Below are 27,564 nucleotides of genomic sequence, written 5' to 3'. Positions count from 1 at the left end.
TTTTTTTATAAACCTGAGACAGAATCTGCATCCATATATGAAAACCATTCAATTATTTCTGAAGCACCCTCCTTCGAAGCATCCCAATGGGATCTCCCCAAAAACAAAGCCTTATTATGTTGCACACAGACCAGAACTTTTTTAGTATCTGTAATCATAGACTTATCATAGAGTTATCAAATTCTTCCATAAGTTGCAAGCAAAATTACTATTTCTGGAGAGAATGCATTTCACTACAAATTTAACACATTTAATCCCCAGCATCATACTGGGAATCAGCATTATGGCTGTAGAATAAATTTTAACAAACTTTAAATCATTCTTGGATATATATTATTGAACACAGACTTTGAAAAAACATTTTCTTCTCCTCTGCATTATGACTGACATTTCTTGATACTGAGGCTAAAGGGTGAAAGCGTTGGTATACAACTGACCTTGGCTGTCTTGGCCACCATTTCTCATGTTTTAATTACACCCGGGTTCTTAACTACCTCATTTTCACCATTAGTTTAACCGAGACAAAAACAAATAAACAGCCAAAAAAAACCAAAAAAACATCCTGCAGTTCTACAAAAGCTGCTGGACTGCGTTGGACAGCACAGGGTTGAATTCCAGCATGCATCGCTCACCAGAATGTCTCCCTTGGCTTCATACAGGCAGTGCAAGGCCAGCTCTTGATTAGTTCCCCCTCCGCACAGCACACTGGAACAGGCCAAATTCATGAGGTTCTCCACTGCTGACACACAGGGGGGGAAAAAGCAATGCTGCCATCAGGACGCATCAAAACAGACACTTGGGGTGAAACCACCAAGCTACAGATAGAGGATGGAAGGCTGTTTAACAAACTTTTTATACTTGGGAAATTAAACTGCAGTACACAATAGCTTTGTATCAAACGCTGAGCCTTTTCAGTAGTAGAAGCTACCATCAGGCCCTGATTGGCCAACTGGTATAACGGTATTATCGGTGGACTGTTTTGGCTGCAGTTCTACAATTTTGAAAAATGCAGCTAAATTCCTTGCCAACTGAGCAGATTCAAAACTTAAGGACAATACACAAAGATTGAATATTCAGCCAAATAAAATCAAAAGTTAACCACATTTTCTACTGATTGAGAGAGGAAATACTGCAGTAGATTGACTTAGAATGCCCTATTTTACTGTCATGAGTGAATATTGTAGAAAAATTCCACACTAGTATTAATAAAGGTTTGCAAGGCCCCACAAAATGATGCTGTTTACAAAGAGGTGGCACTCTAATGAAGCGAAGGAATCAGAATGCATGACAATTGCAGTCAAATTTCACAAACAACTTTTTGTAAAAACATTTTGTAAACCAACTGGCAACTACACAATGTAAACAATCCCCTTCCCCTATAACTGCAAAGTTTGGACTTCTTTAACAACTGAACAGCATGCAAAGGCAACTTGCATAAATATTTAAACAAATAAATATCCTCCTGAAGCCATCTCTCTCAACGGTATTAAGCGGGACCATGTCTTTGGCTAGGTGGATAGTGACAGAGTTTGTAATCTCAATCCACCATTTGCTTTTCTTGTCGTAGGCAGTCCCTCTAGCAAACGCGTCTTCAAGTGACATCTGACTCGACTTTTCTTTTTCTTTTCCAGTGTTACCTGCTGATGTGGAGGATGCTGATCTTAGAGTTTCATGCATTCATTATATTCCAAGATATGTTTGCAGCTAAGGTGGTGGAGCAAATTGCTCGTGTTGCCGCCTCCAGCGACAACTTTAGCCCGACAACATTTGCAGAAAAGAGTTGTTTGGTCATAGTCGGATTTTTTGAAACCAAAGAACCTCCAAACAACAGACACCGCTCCTCTTTTTGGCACAAATTCTTCTGCGTCATCACGTTCTACTTGTTCTACAGCTTCAGTTTCGGAACTTTCAATGTCTATCCTATCCATCTTCGCCCTCACGCTTTGTAACACATACAGCCTGTGCCCTCACCACAGTGCAACAGTGAAAAGGGACGCCGCATTCCGAACGTTGTTTAAGCGACATACCCGGTATTGCGGTATATTAAAAAATCATAACAAAAATAAACACCGGTATTCGGTATGAACCGGTATACCACCCAGCACTAGTGCAAGCCAGTTTTCCATGACATGAAAAACCTGTCAAAATACCTGTGAATGAGATAACCACAACCAAACCTACAGACATATGACCTTAAAAATTTGTCCATTTAGTGTCAGAGCAAGAAAAAAAAAAAACGAATGTGACTATCATTTCAAAATTATAGCACAAATCCATCACATAAAAAGTCTCCTACACCCAGTAGCCTACACCTAATTAAGGGGGAAGTGTGTGTGTCGGGGGTAAAAATCTCCTGAAAATATAACTAAACAAACAGTAATAGTTCCAGCTACAATTACTTATACCTAGTAATTTCAGCTGTCAAGAAACCAGAAACCAGTAGTACAATAGCCCCCAAATGCAGGCCAACAACGTGTTCTAATACATTAATACCACCAGAGCCCTTCATTACACAATTTATTAGAAAACAAAGCATGAGGTTAAAGACCAATAAACCTTGCTAGGCCACAAGAATGGGATCTTGAGAAGCAATGCACTAGTGTCAAGACCATAGTTTACCTTTGATGTAGAAAACCAGCAGGCGTTCCTTACCGGTCTCCCGATGCGGTGGTGCTGAATGCAGTTCCTCCAGGGGCTTCCACACCAGATCGGCCTTGTGTTGGTCACGCTGGGTCGACCCCCGGTCTCTTAGCTCAGGGACTTCTGCCTGGTACCGTGGCCCAATGTTGATGCGTCTGTACAAGAAGCAGTTGATTAGTATTCATTAATTTTGGTTGATGCTTTTATTCAAAGGGACCTGCATGGGCAAACATTTATACAGCTGTGATTTTACTGGAGAGACCTGGGTTTAAGTAACTTGTATCACTTTAAGTATCACCTTGCTATGGTCATTCAGAATGGTGATATTAAACTGAAAGCTATCTTGATGAGGTGGGAATTTCTATTCCCTACTTTTAAAAGTGACACCTTTTGGAATTAGAAGTTTAAAACTCCAACATGGGTTGAATTGCTGAATCGAATACCGATTGCTTATGTTCTTATTCATGTTAATAAGTGAAATAGAGAAGAATGTAATGTGTTATTATTAACAGCTTGTTTGGAATAAATTGAGATTATTATTTCTGGAACGCAAACAAGGGCAATTTGCATAAACATAGGCTAAGTCTTTGTTTTAGTATAATTAGACGTCATACTAACAATAGACACGGGGATAAAACCACTGCATAAAACAGACTTTCCTTAGCCTAGTCTTACTTAGTCAATCTCGCAATGCATTCTGTGAATTGTAAGACATTTGAAGAAAACATGGCAGACGCTTCTCTAAAATAGCAACAATCCCAGTTCACAGTAACTGAAACTGCTTGTTATTGGAATATAAATGCAGAAAAATATACACTACCGGTCAAAAGTTTTAGAACATCCCCCATTTTTCATTTTTTTTTTAATTTAAGCAGTTCAAGTCCAATGAATAATCTGAAATTGTACACAGTTAAGCAGTAAACTGACACTTTAGGGTTACCAAAAACTGAAAAATAAATGTACATTTCAGAGTTCTATACTGTGTTACTACACCCTCTTAAGCATTATTTGGCAGTGTTATGCACAGCTCCTGTGCATAGAAGTTACACTGTATTCCTACTATGCGCACATCGTTTGAAAGCTTATTCACTTGACTGCCATCGCGTTTCATTCTCAAACAGAGAAGTTCAGATACAATTATGTAAAATCGTTGTGTATTAGTACACTGTAAACAGTTTTCGATCTTGACATTTTGAGCGCTCTATGGGTTTTTGTTGCTTCTACCAAAATGTGGAACATCTTGTTTTGATCAGTAGACTGTCTGGTTCCGTTCCAGAATATTGAGATTTTGTATTCCTACTCAGACCAAGTATCCCCCCACCCCCCATTCCAGAATGCAGGTGGGGGGGGGGTGGTGTAAAAGCGGGGGGAAATAATTGGTCTTAGAAGGAATACAAAATCTCAAAATATTCTGGGGGGGGGGGGAAATAAAAAACAGATTTTCACAGAAAATAAATGTGATTAAATAGAAGCGCATGGGTTTGTCAGTTTAAGAGGTTACATTTTGTAAAACAAAAAACTAAAATCGATGATTTATTTTTTGATCTCCAATTGTTTATTTGTTCTATGCTTTAATTTCAGAGTACACTGAGACATTAAACTGCATACAGTTCAATAAAAACTGGAACAATTTAAATGATTCCAAAACAGCCTTTTAATCAAATCCTACAGACACCTACAACACAAACACAGCCATTCTACACATTATCTGATCATTTAGCCAGTGAAAGCTGTTTCTGTTCAGTATGACTGAAGTCTGCTTTGCGCACCCACATAGCTCAAAAGTTTTCAAAACTTCAATGTGTGAGATTTGTTACATGAAAAAATGACAGAAACTGGTAAACCTGAGCGTGCATGTGTAGCCTAAAATGATCTAAATAGAGGATTATAATAGGAAAAATATGTCCTAATGTATTTTCCTGTTTAATCAGCTATAAGGAGTATAACTTGCGCCACAGTGCAGAGACCTTACTGCATCACTAAATGGTGAGCATTCATAGTCACTACAATAAATTATAAAAGAAAAGCTGGTATTGGCGGTATACTGTTCTCCTGCATAGTCCTACATTTCTTGGATGTAAAAACATCCTTTTTTTTGTATATGGTTTTAGAATACAAACCTGGAATATTTGGATTACAAACAACAAATGGAGCTTTACTGCATCATAAAATGGTACCGACACCCCCTAATGGTTACTAAAGAAATTCATTTTATTTTACTTAAGTTGTCTTATCTGTTGGGTACATTTTTTTAATTTTTTACATTTCTCTTGTTGTGAAGCAAGGTCATTTTAAATTTAAGGCCGTCTTATATCAGGACAATACAGTATACATAGTGAAAAAACACAGACAGGGAGTTTAGTGACATGCTTTTACAAAAACATTATTCTTGACAAAAGATTGTTACAGCACTATAGTTAGACTAGCAAGACTGTGGAATCATATGACCTGTGAGACTCCTTGGGTCTTTAAAACTGAGCGTCAACCAACCACGTCCGCTGTAAGGCCAGAAGCACAGTGACAATGCACGGTAGATTGAGCAGTTTAAATGGGATAACTAGCTTCCTATTGAATAAAACTATCATGATCCTAATTTGAATGACCTTGCCTGAATGACCCGAGATGTTTTTGCTTTTACACTGATTCCTGGCATGCAGTCTCCTTCATTCATGCCAAACACACTTCTCACATGACTGTCCAGAATTACCAATAAATAAAATATTCCCCACAAGCCAAAAATGAAATAAGGTTAGCCTTGTTGAATTACAGCAGCTATTTGTTTATGCTAAACAGCAGTAAGCTTGGAACCTTGGCTTACTTTTGTGTTCTCTGACAGCTCCTGTAGAGCTAGCGAGCTGAAGCTGGATGACTCAGAACACTATTCTGCACAACACATAGGATCAAACATGTTTTAAAGCCACTCCAGAGCTCAGTAACAATGGCTTGCAGGATGTGTCAACTGCCCAATAAATACATGTAGAACTTGTCCAACCTGATTGGTGCCACAAACAGGTTTAAGAGGCTAATCTATTTAGGTTTGGTTTTGCAATTACAGCAGTCACCCATTGAAGGAGTGAATCAACAAAAAGAAAAGCAGAAAATGCACAATTGGGTCAAACACGTGTGACTGGAGATCAGGTACACAGTTTCCACTGCTTCAATGTGATTTTGTGAGGCTGTTGACAGGCAAATAAGGGTTGCAGTGTTTTCAACAGGGAGTGCCCAAAAACCCAGATCAAAACTTTGCCACATGTGGGTTTCATGTCAAAGAGGCTGGATAGTGAAGCCATGTACTGTGGCAAAGCAATGTGCAAAGAATTAATCCATTATTAGAAAGTTAAGTGGCCAAGGGGCTGCACTTAAAAGCCAAAAGGCAGGGAAGGGTGACTAATCAAACGATTCCCGCAGAGTTTTTGAGACCCATTGAGAAACCGATTCATCTAAGAAAAAAGATTGAATGGAAAAAAGTACCACAAACAAGATACTGGAGTCTGACTGGTTATTAACATGTAAAAAAAAGCCTGTTCCTCAATCAAAACCCATAATACCATAGTTATTACATATCTAAAGTTGTTTACCATTGGTATTGAGTTACAAGCTTGTGTTTTTGTTAATTGAAAAAAGGAACCTTTGTCATCTCCTCAGGAAAGAACAGGCAATTTGACCTGTGGGAATAACTAGTTCAATTAAGTATTTAAGATGTAAGCTGGGATCAAGAAAGAGTGGATCCTGCTTTCGTTTAGGTCTAGATGTCAAAGGATATCATATACAAGTTACTATTATGATTCCTTGCTGCTATTGTGCATTAACCAAGCAGTCACACAGATAGGAGAGTTTAGATTTTTTATTCTTCACTTACGGTTCTATGCTGACAGGTGTGGCTTCTCCTATAGGAGGGAGATCAGGAGGGGTGATATCAGAGCTGTCTGCAGACAGGCATAAAAGGGAAAAAAAAAAAAGAACACATAAAACCTAATTCGTTCCATTCTGATCAATGAAGATGATCAGATAATTTTTGCTGAAAATGTTGAAGGAATACATCAATGGCCATAAATAGGACAGTTTCTAAATGGGTTCATTTCTAATACTGTATAAAAACTTTCATTATACTGTATTTATCTAAATACAGCTTTAAACATAAGACAAATGCTCATGTATACCAGCAGGCGAAAAAAATATTTCAGACAATTCACATCAATTGAGACATTGAGACTATTTAAATCCACAAGAGAGCCCTATAATAAACTATATACATAGACTGTCATATTTAGTTCTGACAAGGGTTTGAAAAGAAACCTTTAAAAACAACTCTAATATTAATTCAATACATCAATGCTTTTGAGAGGACAAGGGCAAAACAGGGAAATTGGAATTAAATGTTTCATAATCATCTTGGTTTGTCTCTAAAACGAAGGCTGATGTGCACAAAAGAATAAAGGTAAAATTGCAAACAATTTATCTAATTAATCTCTAGAGCATGCTTTTGTTTATAGCAGCACTGACTATTACAGCAGATGGTGCCAAAACAAAAGTATCTGGGGGGTGTAATGAACCACCACGCAAACCAAGACACCACATTATTTCAAACTCGATGGCTGGCATAACTTCCTAACTTCATACATCTACAAAGATAAACAGCTTCTCAGAAGGGGAAATTTCTGTTTCAGCCTTTGTTCCATTGTTGCATCTGAGGGCACACAGTCTGTTCAAGAACAGGAAGAGGTGCTTACTGGATCTAAGCAGGCTGCGAGTGGCTGACTTTGGGGTGATGGGTGGGGGTCCGGAGAGGCTGTTGGAGGAGGAGAGGAAGGTGGAGAAGTAGAGGCCGGAGCCCTCGCGCACAGGGCTGAGGATGGGTGGCGGGGTGTAGGGCGGCATGGTCAGGGGGTTATCGGCCAGGCGCACTGGGGAGCGCAGGTGGCTCTGGTAAGGGGTGATGTTAGAGTAAACTGGTGGAGCGATGAAAGTTCCCGCTTTTGGGGGAATGAAGAGGGGCTCAGGGCGCGGGCGGCGCTTGGACTTGGCCCCTGCCTTCCCGTCATCCTCCTTGATCCCATCCCCATCCTGGAGCAAAAGAAAAAAAACATATATAACAAATGTGATGCAAGACAACTCAAGTATTATTCCTCCCACTGTTTGCACGTTTTACAAAAGCTGTACGATATGAAACAAAGCTGTGCGGAGCTTTGGTTTATTAGAATGAGCAATCTTCACAGAGAAATGCAGTCACAGAACACCAAACACTTTGCCACTTTTCCACTGGCATATCCGAGCCGTGCCGGAACCTAGCCGAGCTGGTCTGGCACGGCTCAGGTGTGTATCCACTGCAATAACCAAGCCAGGTGAATGAAATCAGATGCTGTGGATGTCGAGAGTTGTGTGCCTGACGCTGAAAGATACTCCGGATATGCAGGAGTGTGATTGTACATGTAACTTTGGGTTTTTATTTTTTTTACTAAACGGAAATGAAAACCAACTAGCCTGGCTACCAAACAGTAATAATGAAGATGCAAAGACATCAATTAAAAAAACATGTGAAAGACTAATGATTTAATTTCATTTCTAGGCTACAGTATCGAACCCTGATACCATTGAACCTTGATAATATGGCATATTCCAGCATGCACTGAAAGTCTATTTATATAATTATGTATAAGTATATCGATCTATATATAACATTGTGAACATAAATATTAGCTTTTAACGGGAGAGTCTAAAACGCTTAATGTAGAAATTTCTTAACATGCCTTACTGTACATAAAATGTAACCATTATATCCAAACTTCACAAATTAAAATACTGTCACCATCAAGACTCATACACTAAAATTAAATACAAATCATAAGTATGTTGTGTAGCCAAGCTTGTGTTGGGCTTAAGTTTGAATGAGCTTGTTACTATATTGGGCTTAACATGAAGTTGATATTGATTGTTTAGTCAAATTGGTTATTGACAATAATCATCTTGCAAGTACAATAAACCACATAAGCAGGGCTTTACATCATTATTAGATTGTTAATGTCACTTCATAGGCTCCATCTTTTAAATGTAACATTAGGATTACAAACTTTGACAAGTAATGGTTATGTTTAAGCACTTGAAGGTACGTTACACGATACATTAAGCGTTTTCAACTCTTGCTTATTAGTCATATTAAAACAAATCTCTCACAATTAGGAAACTATGTACATATGTCCAAGTCCCAGCCCACTGTCAATAGTAACACATACACTTTAAACATTTCAGTACAATTAAATATTCTGATCTTCCCTTGTAGGTGGATTTGTCCTGTATTATTAGTTTACGTGTACAAATAATTGTGTTTTAAGAATCCATTAAAAACCTGTCTAACCAACGATGCACTGACTATGAAAAGAGCAGAGAAGCTTCTCAGAAAGAGAGACCTCACAATTTACAACTTGTCATAAACAACAACAGAAGGGAAGGCTATACATATTCTAATCTTAGTTATTTAAAAAACTGTGTTGCAACATGCAAATGTTTGGACTTATCCTTGTTACCATGGTTAAATTCGTAATTAAAAAGCTATCAGAGTTATGTTATAAACAAATGTATACATCATGAGAGGCGAGAAAATGAGTTTAAAAATGTTATAGGATGTTGGAGGTTAAAAACCTAATTTACAGATGAAGAAGGGCTATCGCTCACAACGCTAAAAATAAATAGCAGTAGTAGTTTGTTCCAGTCCAGTTTGTATCCATGGTGTATTGTATTAAATGTATTAATTATTTGTAATGTATGTAGACCTAGTAATCGGGTAGACCGACGCTACATGAAGACGAGTTCAGTTAACTCCACCGCCCCCGGCCAGCACAAGGTAAGTAGCAGGGCCGAAAATTCATGGCTTGGTTCCGAGTCAACTCGACAAAATTGTCAGTGGGTAACGTGCTGAGCTGCGCGGCACGGTTCGGATATGACAGTGGAAAATGGGTAAAAGTGGAGTAGACAAACTCTTTGCATCTAATAGTTTGGCCTTTTTACAACTTGCAGGACCCGTGTAAACAATCATGCACATTTACACCACAGGTATTCAAATCTAAATTTTAGGGATGCTCATTGTAATATAATAGTGTTTAAATGTGCATAATATCATAATATAATAAAATAGGCACACAAAAATATAATTTCAAACACAGTACATGAAAGTGCTTTTTTTTTTTTTTCAAATTCTAAATACGTCACTTAACAATACCTCTCATAATCCAGTATTCCTAAGATTATATTCAGTCTCTCTCAGAAATGTATGTACAATTTATTTAATTTTAATCTCAACATAAGAGGATAAATCATTTTGATGGTAGAACCACTTACAAGGCTATAGCATATATACAGCAGTTGTTTCTAACACTGCTATATTGAGATGCTTTCCCAGTAAATTAATTCTAGCACAAAGCCACAACTTCAGCTATGCTATGCTAAAAATATTCCACCCTTAAATACAGCAGGACCAAAATAATTTGCTTATCAGCAATTAGATATTTTTTGTGGTCCCAGAAACACAAGGTTGAATGTAATGAATGTCTCTACAGGTTCCAGGGCTGGTAAACACAAAAACAACACAAAAATAAAGCTGGATAAAAAATGAGCTGAAAACAGATAAAAGATAAAAACAGAGCTAAAGCAGGAATTATAGCAAAAACACTAAACCAGTGAGGGATTAACCAGTATTCCCCAAGGGGAAAGGCCTTTAAGTGGGTCAGACCTGGTTGTTGCTCTCAGAAAGGGAGTTCCTCAATGATCGCCGGCGGGTGACTATGACCGAGGGCTTGTGCTCAGGCTGGGCCAGCTCTCCTGGGCATGTCCTCTGGGCCCAGCCCATCTCTAGTTGCTCCCGGCTGGGGGACATGCGGTCAACTCTCCTGACTGGCACCGACACTGGGATCACCAAGGGCACCAGACTTTCATCTCGGGCCCGTTTTGCGTTAACAGGCTCCCCATCAGCCTTGACAGTGTTGGCCATAATAGTGGCGGCTCTGCCTCTCTCATCAGCCTGTGTGAAATAAATAAATGTCTAGATATGAACAGACATTGAGCTTCAGAGGACCAGCAAACATACATACATACATAGTATATTGGGATATTTCTGTCACGTCTCTTGCTTTTACATTTACATCATACTGGGTTCTTATAGGATTTAATGGGGACTTTTTTTAACTCGCTTAATACAAAACACATGCAGCTACAAACCATTAAATAATAATAATAAAAAAAAAAACTACCCCCCCCTACATACACCACTTCAATAAAAAATAATATTTTCAAGGCATTTTCTTGAAATATTTGACTCTGTTTTAACAAGTAAGCTTGGCTGATTTGCTCCAGACTCCCATAATTCTTTGGGTGAGGAAGTGCCTCCCAGTTTTAAGTTTTCCCAATTGTAATTCCTGTTGCTAGCAATTAAACATTATTGAAAAATCAATGTAAATAAACCTTTTCAGGCCATTGGTTTGTTTATATGAGAAGTAAACACAGACCAGGGATAATCTAGGACACAAGGCACAAAATTACTCTGGTAGGCCTCAATTTGCAGGTATTGTGTCTATTGAAATTCCATTGAAAAGTGCAAATGTATGGGTGGAATCTGATTGCTTCAAACCTTACACTCAGACTATAGAAGTAATAATTTAAATACTGGTCACTAAGGTACGAATCGCAACAGGCTTTATAATGTAATTATTTTTCCTCCATTTTATTGAATGTTTGTTTATGCATTATTTAATTTATATTACCTGTTTGTTTCATAATTCTATTTTGTAATTGCACCCTCTTGTTCAGAGGTGCACATTAGCGATTGCTTATGATTTGCACTTTATAAATAAAAATGATGATGTACTGAGAATATATTGGAAGGCCGCATTTGATTTTGAACCTTTTATTGCTTGAAGAGCAAAACACTAAAGTTAAGGCAAGGTCAGCAAGACGGGCTGCAAGTCCCCCTTTTGTTGTGCTGACTTGCATGAGAGCTGCTATGATTTACAGCAGATTATTAACATTCGCAATAATCCATTCTGTCTTCCAAACGATTTCTAGCCACTGGTGTTTGGATTGCACAAGGATATACTTCGTTCCATGTTTTGCTTTATTTTCTAGAAATGTTAACATTTCAAATGCAGATGCTAAGGAAGTTTGCAGAGTTGTTTGTTGTAAATTCCACATTTCTGCATTACACATTTCCCATTTTTATGAAATGGCTGATATGCTGTATGATCCATGCACTGATATACTACGTGAATAGTGTTATAGTGCAAATCCTTCTGTAGATAAACTGAAAACAAGAATGATAAATCTATATGTATACAGTAATTAGAAGACACCTAGATCCAGAGACAGATAATTCTGTCCTTGAAGATTATTTAATTCTGAAAAAGGATTTTGGCAAGAATAACAATTACAAAAAAAACTGACATGCTTCTATGTGTACAATACATTTTGAAGAAGTCTCATTTTTCCACAGTCTCACAGGTAGAGGGAAATTTTTTTTAAATAAAAGTACAGAGAGCAAAATCATTGTTGTGACTCATAAAAAAAAAAAGGGATAACTGAAAGTGAAAGTCACAAACTAAAAATGTAAGCCAGGTTCACTGACTAAACAATGCCAAAAAAACAGGAAAGAAAAGTGATTTAGTTAAAAAATGTAGCACATTCAGGTCTCAACTACACACCCAGATTCCACTCTGCACAAATTCGAGTCATGGGTTGAAGCCATACGAAAGGCAAACAGTCAAATGGAATTTCTGAGTGTGCAGACATGCTCTGCACTCAGTATGCAATGCTGCAAGACAAGCTTCCACAGGCCCATGCTTTGCAAAGTTAGGTTTTATCTGATTTGTCAGTTTTATCAATAGAAATTGAAATACTGTTAATAACTAATTAATTGGGGGATATAAAAATATGCATTTAATATATTAAATTAGCAATCATAAATAACTATTGCAGAACTAATAACCATTACTAACTAAACTATTATTTCAGTTTCTGGAGTCTAATACTGCACATTTCCACATTGTGGTAGAAATGTATCCTACAGTTAAATTAATTATGTTCCTTCTTAATGTTTCTACTTGGAAGCCCTATAGGGATATGGTATAGTCTAATTTTCATGAGGAAGATCTGTTAATACAAACTTTTATGACACAATATCTTTTAGTGCACTCAGTCTTACTATGAAAGGGGAAAAGTGTTAAAAATTTGACAAATGGTTTTGTAAATCAAGACTGCAATTTAAAATGCATTTCAAGAAAGATTCACTGAATATGGCAATACATATTTGAAAGTTCAAGAAACACGTGGAAACTTCCGTAGGTGTTATTAAGTTTAGATAAGTTTAATACAGACATATTAATATGTTGTATCAAATGTACTTGTGTATCATACACTTAAATGTTTTTATCTTTCCAAACTTTTTTCCTTATAATTGTTCACTCATTAGTAATCACCAACTAATAATGTGTCAGGGCACTGACAGAACTAGTTCAGGCTGTAGAAAAAATAATGCCCAAAAAAAGCCTTTATAATCCAAAATATGTTTTATTGGAGTTTCGGGGCTACCATGTGTAATGCAGCAGATTAAAAAAGCAAAAAGGGATTCCAAACTGGGACAGAAAGACCTTGAGAAATCTTATTATAAATGACCTGGTTTTCACACCTTGTCTTGGAATATTTGTTTATAGACCAGTGGTATTAGAATGGAATGGAATACTGTAGCACTTGAGGAAACGGCAGTACTTAACTGCCCCACAGTGCAGTTTACTACCTATATCTCAGTAATCTACACTGTCTTGCCTTACTTAGCACTAGATGTAACTGGTACACACCTGCTTGAACAACAACCTACAGATACCTCAACATATTTATAAACAATAAAAGAGAGAAACTGCCACACCTTATGAATGAGCAACAAAGATAATGTTATCGGCATTGTAGTTAAACAAATACGAAAGCTTATATGAAAAATAATGCATGATCAAATGAATAGACAATTAAATATGCGATGGCCATGAAAAATGCTTTTAAATAATGCATAAGCATAAGTTCTTGTCATGTAAAGGGGGATTGTATGCGATATGACCATGTAACATCCCTTTCATCAGAACAAAACAAAAATTCTGTCTGGTGTGTCAAAAAATGGATCAACAGGCCAGTGGATTACTTTTCATTATATAGGCTAGGGCTGGGCGATATGACTTAAAAGTAATATCTCGATATTTTTAGAAGTTTGGGCGATAAGCGATATATATCTCGATGTTTCTTGTTTTTATCCAATCAAGCTACAAAATAAGACCTTCAAACTACAAGTATTTCGTTAATCATTAAATATGCAAAACTAACAAATACTACATGCAGGCTGTCTTAGTAAATATATGCAGAATGCAACATATTACAGCGCAAGTGGTGTGTGATTACTATTACGTGTGTTATGTTATGAGATATATAAATATAGACACACATAACAACAATAACACAAGTAATAGTAATCCCGCAAGACATGAACTGTAAAATGCTATAGATTCAGGTAGATTTACCACATCCGGGTTTATAGTGGCGCATTTAACATCTGCTGGACAGGGACATTTCTTCTCTGACTGTCGCGTTTCGATTCTACTTTTCGGTACAGCATGTGTTAATGCAAAATAGTTAATATTATTAATAATATTATTATTATTATTATTAATAATAAAAGCTGTTGTACCATTTCACCATCTAATGAAACTTTGTTTGCATTGCTTTGCAATTTATTAAAATGCAAACAAAATATTATTCTTTAATTTTTATACAAATTAAATCCGTCTAAATTAGCTGGGGTGGGGGGGAGCGATCACGTATTGTCGGGGGTGCCTGCACATCGAGTTTAAACCGGCAAAGAGAGCGGTGCGGAACGTGTGCGCTTGCGCATTAAAGTTTCTTTAAGTTTGTCTATGTTGGTTATTGTGTGTCAAGTCACTCTCCCTGTCTGTTTGTGTTTCTGATGCACATTTCTTGTCGCATCCGACACGTGCGGAAGAACCGGGAAGAACGCAAAGCGTCCTAATGACGAAAAATACTTCCGTGAGTGGGATTTGCGACACCACGACATAAAGGATAGAGCATAATATGAAACGATAGACGTTTTTCCATCATCATACGATATATATCGTCATATCGCACAGCCCTAATATAGGCTTATAAAAAGGGACAGCAAATTGACTGCATAACTACAGAAAAATCTACAAGAAATGCTGAACTTCCTTTTTGGTTTCATGGCTGCAGACATGCTGTACCATGTATTTTTAATTTCTTGCTGGCAAATTAACATTCTAATTCCACTCACTGTGGAATTATCCGATATAGTTTTGGCACCATAAAAAGGGACATAATGTAACTGCCCAGTACATGTTACTGTAAATCATGAACGCGAATTCTGCTTGTTTTTCTGTTTTTTACAGTAATGCTAAAAATTATTGGCAGTTAATTCAATAAGTTAAGTTAATAATCAGAGATCGATTATAATATTTGAGGAGCCCTGTCAAATTAAAACAAGCAAGTCTTGACAAAGAATCAAATCCTGTGGAAGAAATATGAATCTAGGCAGTTTAGCAAGAGATAGTGCACTCTGGTACACAGGCTACTGCTCTCTCTCTTTAAGTCTGACATATGGTTTACTGTAATATTACAGATTTAAGAAATGAGATGAAAATCTTTATTTTGTTGTTGTTTTCTTACAATATCCTGGAGACAATGATGAAGCATTAAGCATAACAGCAGCCCACATCATCATCTTGTATTTTTGTTGGAAACTTGCACATTTCTGAAGTCAGCTTTGGGAACATGCAAAATTTCAGATTTACACTTTCCACTTTCACCGTCTTTAAGACTAATAAGTACATGAGCCATCACAAATCAATGACATTACCTCCCCCACAAAAGGTATTGAAATCAACAAATGCATATATACACCCTCCAACTATACAGCTTTTGTAGGTTGAGAGTCATATTCCCATAATACTTGCGAGAATGCTTCCTCTTTGTATAGCATGCTCATAAAGAGAAGAGGGTAATCATCACAGAAAACGTGATAACTGCCTAGCCAGAGGCTCACAGTGGATAATACCAGGACCATCAACATTCTACAGTCTTCACAGTTGTACCTTCCAATGGTCTACCCTGTGTTCACATATATAAACCTTTATTATGGCAACGTTCCCCCCACCAACTGCGAGTATTGCATGGTATTCCAATTTCATAATTATATAAACAAATCTAAAGCTGCAGTATAGTTTCATTTTGAAGTAGGATAGCCAGGTATACAAACAAGCATGTTGTCACACTCATGTTTACAAAATGCCTTATGCACAATAATCAATGTTTTGAAAAGTTCACTACTGTAATGAACATGTAATTTTTGCATAGCTAGAAAAATCTGAAAATCAGTCTAAATGCTTAACCACCTACAAAAGCAGATACTAGTTGACATCATTAAAGTTGATATTTTTAATGAATCCATGTTACAAACAAAATGCATTGACAAGTGTATTTTATGTGAAGATCAAGAAATCCTTACAATGACGACACATTGCAGGACAAAGGCCCAAGTTGTTGTTTTTTAAGCTCAATATTATTTACATTATTTATGAAAGATGCATCTGTGTTTACTAATCTAAATAATTGCAGAAAGAAAATGTCCAGTTTGCAAAGGATCAGAGAAAAGGCTGAAAACCATTTAAAGTTACCATAATCCCCATCACACTGAAGTATAGATTTTCCACAACAAAAAATGTAACAAAGATTTTATATATGGCCAGGATGAAACTAGATTTAAACATGTGATATTACTACAAATTAAACAATAAAATAATATATATAAAAAAAAGGAAAATGGTACCATGTCCACTCTTTGAGGTAAGGACTCCATCTCAGAAGCCTTCTGGGCCAGCGTCTCAAGGTTGACCTCCTGGGAGACTCTCCTCTTCCTTCGAGTGCTCTGGATTACTCCGGTGGTGGCTGCTGGGACATCTTCCTGCCCTGCAGCCACTCGGACATCAGGGGCTCCATTTTGGGGACCTCCGGAACCACCAGTGGGACCCTGGGGTCCCTGGGTTACCTGGTTCCAAGGGTTAAGGTTGCCAGGCTGTTCCCCCACCGGAAGCATACTCTCTTTAGACAAACGTCGTGATCTCCGAGGTAGGGGCTGCTGGGAGGAGGCCTCTGCCTGTCGGAGACTTGCCGAGTACTTCTGAAGGTCAAGGTTCATGCCTCCTGGCTGAAACTGGACAGTCGGCCCCTGCTGGTGAGACTGGGGTGCCAGGGATTGGGGGGCCTGTTGCTGCTGTTGCAAATGATGGTGGGGGTGATGATGGGCATTCTGGAAGTACGTTTCTAGGTAATGATGACTCTGTTGCTGTAGCTGCTGCTGTTGCTGTAATTGCTGTTGCTGTAACTGCTGTTGTTGCTGCTGCTGTTGCTGCTGCTGTTGTTGTTGCTGTTGTTGTTGTTGTTGTTGCTGCTGCTGTTGTTGCTGCTGTAGCTGCTGCTGCTGCTGTTGTTGTTGTAGCTGTTGCTGCGTTTTAGGCTGTCCACTGAAATTTAAATTTGGCATAGTCCTGTTGGTCTGAAAGACTGGAAAATACCCAGATGAGAGGTGCTGCTTCTGCTGCCCAAATGCCAGCTGGAAGGGCTGCAGGACTGACGCCGACTGCGTTAGAGAGGCTCCTTGCTTCTGTCCCTGCTGGAAGGCCTGAAAATGGGCCTGCTGTCGGGCAGCCGCAGCCTGTTGTTGCTGCTGCTCCCACTCCATATTCCGCACCTTGGCTGGGTCTCGGTAGACCTCAGCCGGGTTTGGCAGCTGCTTCTCCTGCCCCCTTTTGGGCTGCTGCATTGTCTCCTGACCAGGTTTGGGGAACACATGATTGCCATAATTCTGGAGGCCAGTGTCCATGTTAATACCACCAAGGAAGGGGCTGAAGTTTTGGCCCCAGTTCCCGATGGCGACCCCCTGAGGCCAGTTGGCAGTCCCCTGTTCCTGGTGTGGCCACTTCATGGAGACGGTCTGTTGGTAGTGGCCCCGATTCTGATCGCCCTTTTCAGGGCTGAAAATCACAGAGGAAAGGTACCTAGTTGGGCCCTCTGAGCTGGGAACCGACCCCAGTTCGCTTCGGGACGGATCTGGCACCTGAGGGCCAAGGGTGTAATAGGGCCCTTCTATGTGCTGCAGGGGCTCTTTCTGTGGAACTTGGCCACCTTGCTCATTAAAGAAAGAGATGCGCTTTCCTGTCCTTTTGGCTGTAGCTTTCGGCTGGGGTGGCAGGCTCATGGCTGGAACATGAAAAGAGATGCAGCTTCAATCAAGTCAAGATCCCGAGTCGGTTTTGTTTTGTTTTTCTGGAATAAAAGCTGACTGGCTGCCCACTGCAGGGGGTCTTAGGAGTTATCAAAAGAGGGGATCAAGTACAGATGGGAAAGGAATTAAAAGCCCCCCCTCTCTGACTGCCACCGAGATCCAAGGGCACTGAGGGATTGAGACGTCTGGGAGTCAGTCACACCCTCCATTCATGACTGGGATCCTGCAAGGAAATAAAAGACTGGGGTGAAAAGAATAGCCAGTGTGTACTTAGGAGACAGTGGGTGTCTCTTGTCTTGTGCTATTAGAGCTTGTAAAGATAGCACTGTTGGTTAATTAAAAGATGACATATAAATTAGGTGAATGTAATAAGAAATTGAAATGCTGCACTGCTCATTATAGATAGAAGTAACACCAGAGTCTGCAGCTCCACACACAGGATGCCCATACACAATGCACTGTAATTACTAATCAAAGCTTTATTAGATAGATTGTCAAAGTGATTAATTCACAGATAAATCACAATGCCCTAGTTAAAGGCCTTACTGAATTGCAAGTAATATATGCACATTTTGTTACAGTGTAGCCAGGTTTAACAATGTTTCATTTCAGAAACATATCCGCAGTCACTGCAATTCTACATGTTTTACATGCAATCTTTAAATCACTTGTTTGAGGCCTAGGGAAACGAATACATTACTTCAAAAACAATTTAACTAGAGACTGTGGATTCCTGGACTAGTTCGGTTTATTACATTTAGAAATAAACAGCAGTCTCCCAACACCCCTGCAGATTTCAGAGGCGAATAAATCAGGAACAAGCTAAAGACAAAGACTTGTTGAGCACCATATAGTGCAAGGGTAATCATAAATCTGAATGTACCCTTTTTTTCTACCTTCATTTGAGAATGTAAAGCTGTTGATTTGGAAAGGATATAGGATTAATAACAGGAGAATAAGGAAGAGTTATAAAAATGCTTAACTGTCAACCTTTGACAGTACATATGTCACCAATAGAAAGACATGCTGATCTTCTGTTCTAAACAGTTTTCAACCCACAGACAGCCGTTTTGGAAAACAGTCAATTTGAGATAATTTGGAACAATACAACTGAATAACCTTCAGCCATTTAGGGCTCTTAAATCGAACAACTGACTTTGTTTAACTGATCAATAACTCCATCTGTTCACAGTCTTTAGAAATTGAGGATTTAGAGTAAAGTGGGATGGGGGGCTCTGCAGGACCAGGGTTGGAGACCACTGTATGAGGAAAAACAGAAAAATTCAGGTCTGTTACATTGAATTGTGACCAATTAAGCAGGTATTTGAGTTTTTACATTATTCAGCACAGACATATGAATATCCTTCAGCCCTCAAGGAGCACAGTTCTCTTAACTGAACAATCCCTTTACTTTATCAGTGACTACGCCAAATTACATTTTCTGTGGTGACCCTACTTCCCCACCCAGCCTCTAAATCTACAACTGACAATGAGCAATTATATTTTTACAAAGCTCAAATATTCCAACACTAGCAAGCACATGATCACTTTATTCTCATTGTGAGGAGGGGGTGCTTTGCTCTGCGCTGCCAGCTTCATAAATCAAAGGCCATTCGTTTGAAGACACTTTACACATATTTTAAAAATATCAATACTAACCAAATTTAAAAATAAAATAAAATTGTTTTTATATATATATATATATATATATATATATATATATATATATATATATTATATAAACAATAAGAGGATGATATTAAACCAAAATACAGGTTTATAGATACAATGAATGACTGATGACAGTACAAAACATATATTTCAACCAGTGAAATAAAGTTGAACACATCTTGCCATTAAGAGGCTAGTTCAGACCAATTACAAAACAGACAAGGTACATTAATAAGTTAAAAGTCACCCGATTCTTCCAAAAACAGTTGTAATGTAAGGCACTGCAGATGACCTCCAAGTTTATCCTGTAGGTGATCAGCAAAGTCACCCACTGCTACAGAAACTAGCAACCATGGGCTCTTCTTGCACAACAGTGGAACAGGATATCCCTGGCATCCCTTCAGACACTTGGTCAATCAATAAGCTGCTGCTGCCCGTATAGCCTGAACTGCTACTCAAAGCCTTTCTGAAATTGACCCCTGCACTTTTCCCCAAGAACAGCAGTATAGTGCAAAACCTGCTGCTGCTGATCCAACAAATTAAGCTCCTCGTTCGTTAAACTGTATATCCACAATTACCAAGACATGTACACTTGCTCTAACAGCACATACTTCTAATGATGCCCACCAGAAACATTAATAAAAGGTGATCAGTCATTTTAGGGTTAGAAAAACTGCAGAAGAACCATGACAACAGAGCTAACCTTCCTGTCACCCTTCTGTAAACCACTGAACTCAACAGATAACGAGAACCATAAACACAGTATAGCGAGATGAGAAGTCTGTAATGCACACACATTCAACATAACTGCACTGAACTTTTTTTTTTCCCCCAATCACATCTTTTTCCATGTACTCTGCATTGCTTGCATTCCTACAAACTTACTCACTTTCTCCAAAGAGGCTATAAGGTGTGCTGCACAAATGCATTTGGAGGGCCTTTTGCAGGACTAAGGAAATGGACTTTAATTTTTTCAACTATAATTATTCATAATGACTGACTGATGATTCATAGACCATGAGAAAGAAAAAAGAAAAAAGAAAAAAAAAAAAAAGCACTGCATGGGACTGTAGTACATGACTGGCCAAGACAACTTCTTCATAATGCACAGTACGGTAATCTTTTAATAACACAAATGGATGTATAACAGCCACTGTTTGCCATCTAAACTACCTGAAATGTAGGCCAACATTTCATGTGGTGATCTCTACCTATGCTGCAGAAAAAGTACAGAATTGATTTAAGACTAATTTTAGGGAGTTCTGAGAATTCTGATACCTTATAGTAAACAAATTGTTTCTTTATAATATGGAAATTACTTCTTATAAAATGTAGATATAGGCTAAGGAATTCTATTAATTTAAAAACAAATTTAACATGCATATCTGATCTGAAGTCCCTGTGCACACTAAGACCGGTATTAAAACAATTTTCTGTCAGAATGTACATTCCTTTTAGGGTTAAGGAACATGCAATGAATTACAACTTGCCAGACAAACCGAACTATTAACGATTATGGAACTGCCAGTACAGCTTTCATGGTGCAGTTTTTAACAAGACAATACAGGACAACCCATTTGTAACATGGCTATTATTTCAGCATTAGTTCAATCATCTTTAAAGCCATGGTAACAGTGTTGCTAATGCATGATCTTCTGCAACCTTCAGTGTAATTAAGCATTTTAATACATTTGGACTGTGTACATCTGTGAAATCACAAGACAACTGAAACTAAATTACATTAGCTCAGTTCATTAGAAAAAGTAAAGGCAATAAGCATGGAAATGTTTTGAAATAAAACGGCTGGCACTCTGATCTTTGCAAAATGCATACTTTGCAAAATCTGAACATAATTCTTGGTATTGCACTGCATTTTGGATATTGTAGTTCTTCTGGCCTGGCATTACAGTTCACTGGGAACAATAAAACACTGTCTTAGTACTTTAATTCTACTTTATTATAGAATTTCCCTATATGGCTGTGCACTAGTTGTATTCTTCCTTATCACTGGCTCATATAATTGCTAAGGGCGATCAGATCTGTTGAGTAAATAAAGGTGAATGATTCTACTTTTATTAGGTGGAGAGATACAATACAGGCCAGTACCAAGACACTGGTATTAGGCTAAATTACTTGCAGATTTAATTATGAACAAAGCTTTTCAATGCCAATAACCATAATTTATTCTAAACACATACTTTTTTTAAGAAGTTTTTTTTACTCACAAGTGACTTTGAAGGACTGGTTGCTCTCAAAGAATTGGCATTTATTTGCGTAGTCATGCTGGCAGTGCAAAAGTAAACTAGTTATTTGGGATTGTTCCAGTATCTAATTAGTAGCTAATTATTTCAGTCCTGGACACACCCTGATATACAGCACCTACATGCATTTGAAAAAAGGAGAGTGGAGAGCTAAAATTTTCTTTAGGTCTTCAGCTCTGACACTACTCCAGGTCACAGGAAGAGAAACACAAAAGCAATGGGCTGACACAGAACATTTCTGAAATCTGATTCAGGATCTAATCTCTGGCACTGCACACCACAGTTCCTGCCTTAAATTTGTTGTACATTATAAATAATCACAATAGCTAGGTCAATGCAACCAAGTAATTCCATTCCCTTTCTCTGTAATGTGACAAACACACACACACAACCACCAAAAGCACACGTGGGTATGCATTTAAAATGGCATGACTAGTTCTCTCTGAAAGAATGTCTGTAGTAGAGGTTAAAGAAAGATGCCATCAAAACGTCTTATTGATTTAGACTTCTTACAAAAACAACTTTAAGTACATGTATATGAAACAAAAACTGTATCATTAGGTTTTAACACTATTGCATACAATAATTTCAGTTGGCAATTTAAATAAAATGTGAATAATGTTAGATTATGTAAAATACAATATAACTCGTCTGAACGATCGCATTTATGAATATTTAAAGATTGGTTGGCATAGGTTATACAATTGTTGGGCAGGAGACTGGAGTAAATATGTAGATTTATGTAATTTAAACAATAATACACACGTGTGCCTGCACACCTTAAAGCATGCCTACAAAGACACACGCAGCTCAAAATAGCTTGCCACCAGTTGCCCTATCAGATAATGCTACACAGCGATCCAAACGGCCGCATAATGCAACCTGAGAATAAGACCTTTCAATGCGAAGTAATGGTTAATGCTGGTGCTCTGCTGAATCCGAATATTGCACATGCACTTCAAATATAATCTCGTCTCACACCTCACATGCTCTTTATGCGTTGTTTTTTTTTATCTTTTTAATACTCCAACCTTGCACCGAATTTAGCAATTCGCGTTGCTTGTTGTGCAGTTTTGTTTGTTTAATACTGCTCTCCCGGAAACGTCAGTATTGTTTAGATGCATTACTTGTTTGTGTCCGTTTGCTTGCTTGCTTGTTTTCAGCATTATTTCCACTCCAGCAGCACTCGTTGTCACCGCCTGACTGCACGAAACTGTACATTATTTGTCTTCGCGGATTTCTCATTAGTGCACAAAGGCGTGATGAAGCATTACACAAGGTTTGATTTAATCCCACAGCAACGGTGTCACGTATAATGGACATGTAATGACAGCCCTGATTACCTAATCGCAGTGGTTTCTTAATTTCTAATTTCCATCCGATACTTTCGTAGGGCAAAAAAACAAACAAACACATTTCTTGGTTAGGGCAGCGCGATCCTGTGAAAACAGCTCGCATTATAGCGAGCATTTCCCGGACCCCCTCACCACAGCCAATTACACGCTATTTACGAGAACCCTTTGTTGCAGAAAAGGATTATCTCCTATTAATACTGTAACGCTGCGATACAGTGGGACAACAATGCATAACATACAAAGCATGTGCTGCAAAATAAAACGAGATGGTCGCAGCGTTTTATTTTTCAACTGTGCAACTACGTCACGCTAAGACATACAAGTATTTTTTTAATCATATTTAAAATGACATGCACGTCAATAAAGGAAGTTGTTTTGCAATATGAAACTGACCTTCGGCTCGACTTCAGGCACAAAACAAAAATGTTAGTAACTTTGTATCCACGTCCGTGCTTTTTTTTTTCTCTCTCTCACGCTTGAAAACGAAATGTTCCCACCGCGGTCGTCATTTGCACTCCTCCTTCCTCATGTCCCCCTTAACTATAATAAAAGGCAGGACTCCACGCACCCAGCTTGCAGTCAAATAAAGATGACTGCATGCATTGCCAAGGTTGACTCATGGTTTGGTGACCTCACGCTGTTATTTTTCTTCAAGTGAAAAAAAAGAATAATATCCGCGTTAGCCTTGCAAGCCAGCAAGGAAAGATGGCAGTAAAAAATTGAAGAAAAAAAAAAAAACTAGGTTAACTGGTCTGTGCGTTACGCGTTATTGCGTTGAGATTGCACAACTGTGAAGCAGCTCTGCAACTTCCCCCTCGCAGCACACCCGCTCGGCTCCAGTCTTGTGATCCTGCTCGGCTCGCCACACCCACTTCCACGGCCATACAAGGCTCTCCCGTCCATGTGGACTCCTGTAAATTACAGCGCGGCGTCCTTCACGGAAATTCCGCCATCCAGGAGGCTCCAAATGGGAGATTAGCTTACACACCGAGCAGGAAACATGCCACGATTTCGAGCACACTTTCTAGTTGTATGTTATTTAGCAAAGGCAATTCAAAATAATGAACAGGTGCATTTCATTACATAAGTCAATTCAATTTGTGAATGTTTCAATATGACTAAGGGAAGCTGCCAACAAATAACAAAACAACTTTTTTTTTTTTTAAGTAGCATCAAAGTAACATTTCTATATCTGACAATGTACATTATTTTAATTTTAACATAGATTTGAGTTATGCATTTTATCTGCCAGTTAGTATGCCTATTTCAGCATGATGCAACTAAAATATTATTTGAGGCAACTCACCCACAACAAACTGACCTAATACCCAGCCACTGCAGTTACAGTGCCACTTACTGCAGGAGATAATCGCACTAACTTACATTTATTATTTTATTTGTTTATAATATTTTTCATAACCTACCTTCCAAAAAACAAAACAATATAGTGCAAGAAGAGAATTATGTTTTACCATTAAGTTCTCCCTCTCGTTTTCTTTCTACTAATCTATGCAGGTAAACTCACATGAAGCACAATTTCAATGTGTTATTCTTACTGTGCCATTTAAGCACCTTATAAAATAGACCTGAACAGTAACAATAACAAATATGAAGCTGAAATCTTATGTAGATCCCCCCTTCCTGTCTGTTCTGTATTATTACTAGTATCTGTGTTCTTAACCTTCCAACTAGATAGGTCTACAGCCTCAAAGTTCAGTTAAGTCAGTTTAACACATTACAGCCATATGGTACTCTTGGCTATTTATTTTTTAAATACAGCTATACATTTCATTGTGCAAGAATGATCTTAACAGAGTATATCCCATTATAGTCTTATAATAGTATTATATATACATATCAGCAGCAGGAGCCTGTATCGATCCACTGCTGGATGAAGGTCTTTACAATATACAGTTACACCTTTGCTATGTACAAATTTAAATATTGGAAGTTTAGCTGAAATCCTGACTGCCAGTACTGTTCTTGCTCATTTTGATTTAAAACTGATTCAGAAATTAGTACAAGTGACTAATTCTGAAAGGCCGCAAGCTGTCCTTATACCCACTAAGCTTATCCTATGACAGCCACAGTGACTGCTACAACCAGGCAGTGGAGCTGCTTGCAAGACACTGCTGAATGTGACCTCCTTGTGTTACTGGTGCACAGAAGTTAAGGATTGTGCGGAAGGTAGTGGTTTCAAATTTTTAAAAGTGGTTAATGTGTTGGGCTGCTCGGATGAATAAGGAAAGTGCTTTTTCTGGTGGTTTAGCTAGTTAACTGCAGTTCTGGAAGCTGCAATAAGAATAGGCAGGCAAACATGTTGAGTCCTACTCTGAGAAAGGAAATCCTGTCAAAATCCTAATTTTGTAATAGCACTAATATGTACAAAATAAAAGGTGTGGCACTTTCTAATCTCTTATTCAATCATTCTGGGATTAGCTGAAAATGTCAATACATGCATCTCTTATATATGCTGTAAACAGGCTATTTCAAACACATTAATCAATTGTTACAGCTAATACATAATTCTGAAAAATACAGGTAAACCCCTTAGTTCAAGGAGGATGCTTTAAGTTAGACCTGTCTTGCTAATTTACTTTTACAAACCACACCTTTTCCCTTGTTTCAATAATCTCCATCAGTTATAAACTTAATTAACCAGCAAAAAGTAGATACATTTTCCTAAGGAATAGCAGAACTGAATGTACACATTCTCAAAATAAAGTGCATAGAGTCAATTTGGAAGATTTACATAAAAATGCAACTAGCCTTTTTGTGTTTGTTTTATCCTAGTAGTATGCAGACTAGGATCCGTATTTAATGGATGTTACTTAATTTATAGATTTGTTTCCTGCACATGCGGCATCCAGTTAAATGTCAAAGGGATTTTCAGGGACGTGCCACTACGGTTCGCGTATTGTAATCACGTAATTAATTGAACACATATTTAGATATGCTGTGTACTGAGCACAATAAACAAGAGGGTGAAATCTAAACCAAGACTCCAGTGTCTTAATGGTTTAAAGCTAGAAGACGTGTCTTGACAAGTGCACACAACCAGTTTCCACAAAGTTGTGACATGTACTGTAATGCGTATCCAGACCTTTTGAAAATCATAAAATGCATTATAAAGAAGGGAGATTCACGAGGTGTTCGCGGATTCGCAAAAAAAAAAAAAATCATCACATCCTGGTGTAGTCTGCCATTATTTATCCTCACCCGGTGCATCAGCCTCTTACACTTTGCACCACCAAATCCACACCGGTGCTGTGAATATCTACCCCAGCATGGGCAGCGTCGCAGGGCTCATAGATACCATCTAAAATAATGTTGAGCTACATAGTTGTGCACAAACGCCTTTTCTAATTCCCGGCCGCAGTATCGAGAGAAGTGAAACCAGCAGCACACAACAGTAAAGCGCCATTACTTCAAAACGACGAATGGGTAGGGTAACGTTTTCTGCAACGAAGCAGCAAACTTTGGCCTCCAAACGAATCAGTTAATGGCACAGAAAGTGACCGGTATGAGTGATTTAGCTCAAGGAAAGAAATACTAAACCATTGCCGTTTAATTGACACTTCCATGCATATCCTACTGAACTGAGAATATCTTCTGAGTGCAAGTAACCTCCACCCTTGGCTCGCAAGAAAACTGCGATAACCCTTTTTTCCTCTTAAAACGAAGTGCTCCTGCTGAGATTGAAACCGTTCACGATTGCGACACAATACACATAAAATATAGTCCGGTAACATTTTCTTGAGCCTAATTGATTCCCTACCTGCATCCCAGCCAGCTTGTTATGTTGAAAACAAATCAGCTGTTGTTGTCAATTAGGCTGCGCAGTGCATATAATTGCCTGCCTCTCTCTCTCTCTCTCTCTCTCTCTCTCTCTCTCTCTCTCTCTCTCTCTCTCTCTCTCTCTCCACCCCCCCGGACGAGTTCACAAATGTACTGAAAACAAAACTAAACTAAAAGCATCGCATCCATCGGCATTTAACGCCACCAAAGCAACACACATGCACATATATAACGCAAAAAAGAACAGAAAAGCAAAACGCTGCATGTAATTTATGCATACTACCTTCGTTGTCTGCATCGGGCGACGTAAAATTCACTTGATTTTTTTTTTACAAACAACAGAAACTTTTTCCCCTCCCAGTCGTCACTTCCTACTGTGCCGGCCTGTAACACTCCACTGTGCGCCGACTGTAACCACTGCTCTGACGTCACCCCCGTGTTTTCACTGGGATCTTGGGGAATTCACTTGAGCGCGGTTCGTTTTACAGTGGGAGACGCAACTTCA

At 38.4% G+C, this 27,564-nt stretch overlaps 1 protein-coding gene across 6 annotated transcripts in view; it reads right to left on the bottom strand.

The window, feature by feature from the left end:
- The window catches only part of mideasb (mitotic deacetylase associated SANT domain protein b), a 48,747-nt gene extending 21,290 nt beyond the window's left edge, over positions 1-27,457 (bottom strand). For 2 of the 6 annotated variants that reach the window (XM_066694835.1, XM_066694839.1), the window contains exons 1-7: positions 23,655-24,110; positions 16,520-18,197; positions 10,364-10,651; positions 7,371-7,704; positions 6,500-6,566; positions 2,620-2,795; positions 633-736 (exon numbers count right to left, since the gene is read on the bottom strand). In XM_066694835.1, the coding sequence (XP_066550932.1) occupies positions 633-736; positions 2,620-2,795; positions 6,500-6,566; positions 7,371-7,704; positions 10,364-10,651; positions 16,520-17,947 (2,397 nt within the window). In that variant the 5' untranslated portion in view covers positions 17,948-18,197; positions 23,655-24,110. Of the gene's footprint in view, positions 1-632; positions 740-2,619; positions 2,796-6,499; positions 6,567-7,370; positions 7,705-10,363; positions 10,652-16,519; positions 18,198-23,654; positions 24,111-27,039; positions 27,146-27,342 lie in introns of those variants that run through there. The other 4 variants (XM_066694837.1, XM_066694836.1, XM_066694838.1 and 1 more) reach the window with 4 other exon arrangements.
- Positions 27,458-27,564: the final 107 nt, after the last annotated feature.

This window comes from Amia ocellicauda, chromosome 21 (genome assembly GCF_036373705.1).
Source record: "Amia ocellicauda isolate fAmiCal2 chromosome 21, fAmiCal2.hap1, whole genome shotgun sequence".
Taxonomy (NCBI): domain Eukaryota; kingdom Metazoa; phylum Chordata; class Actinopteri; order Amiiformes; family Amiidae; genus Amia; species Amia ocellicauda.
The sequence above is the reverse complement of the archived record's forward strand: the minus strand, read 5'-3'. Positions and strand labels throughout refer to the sequence as shown.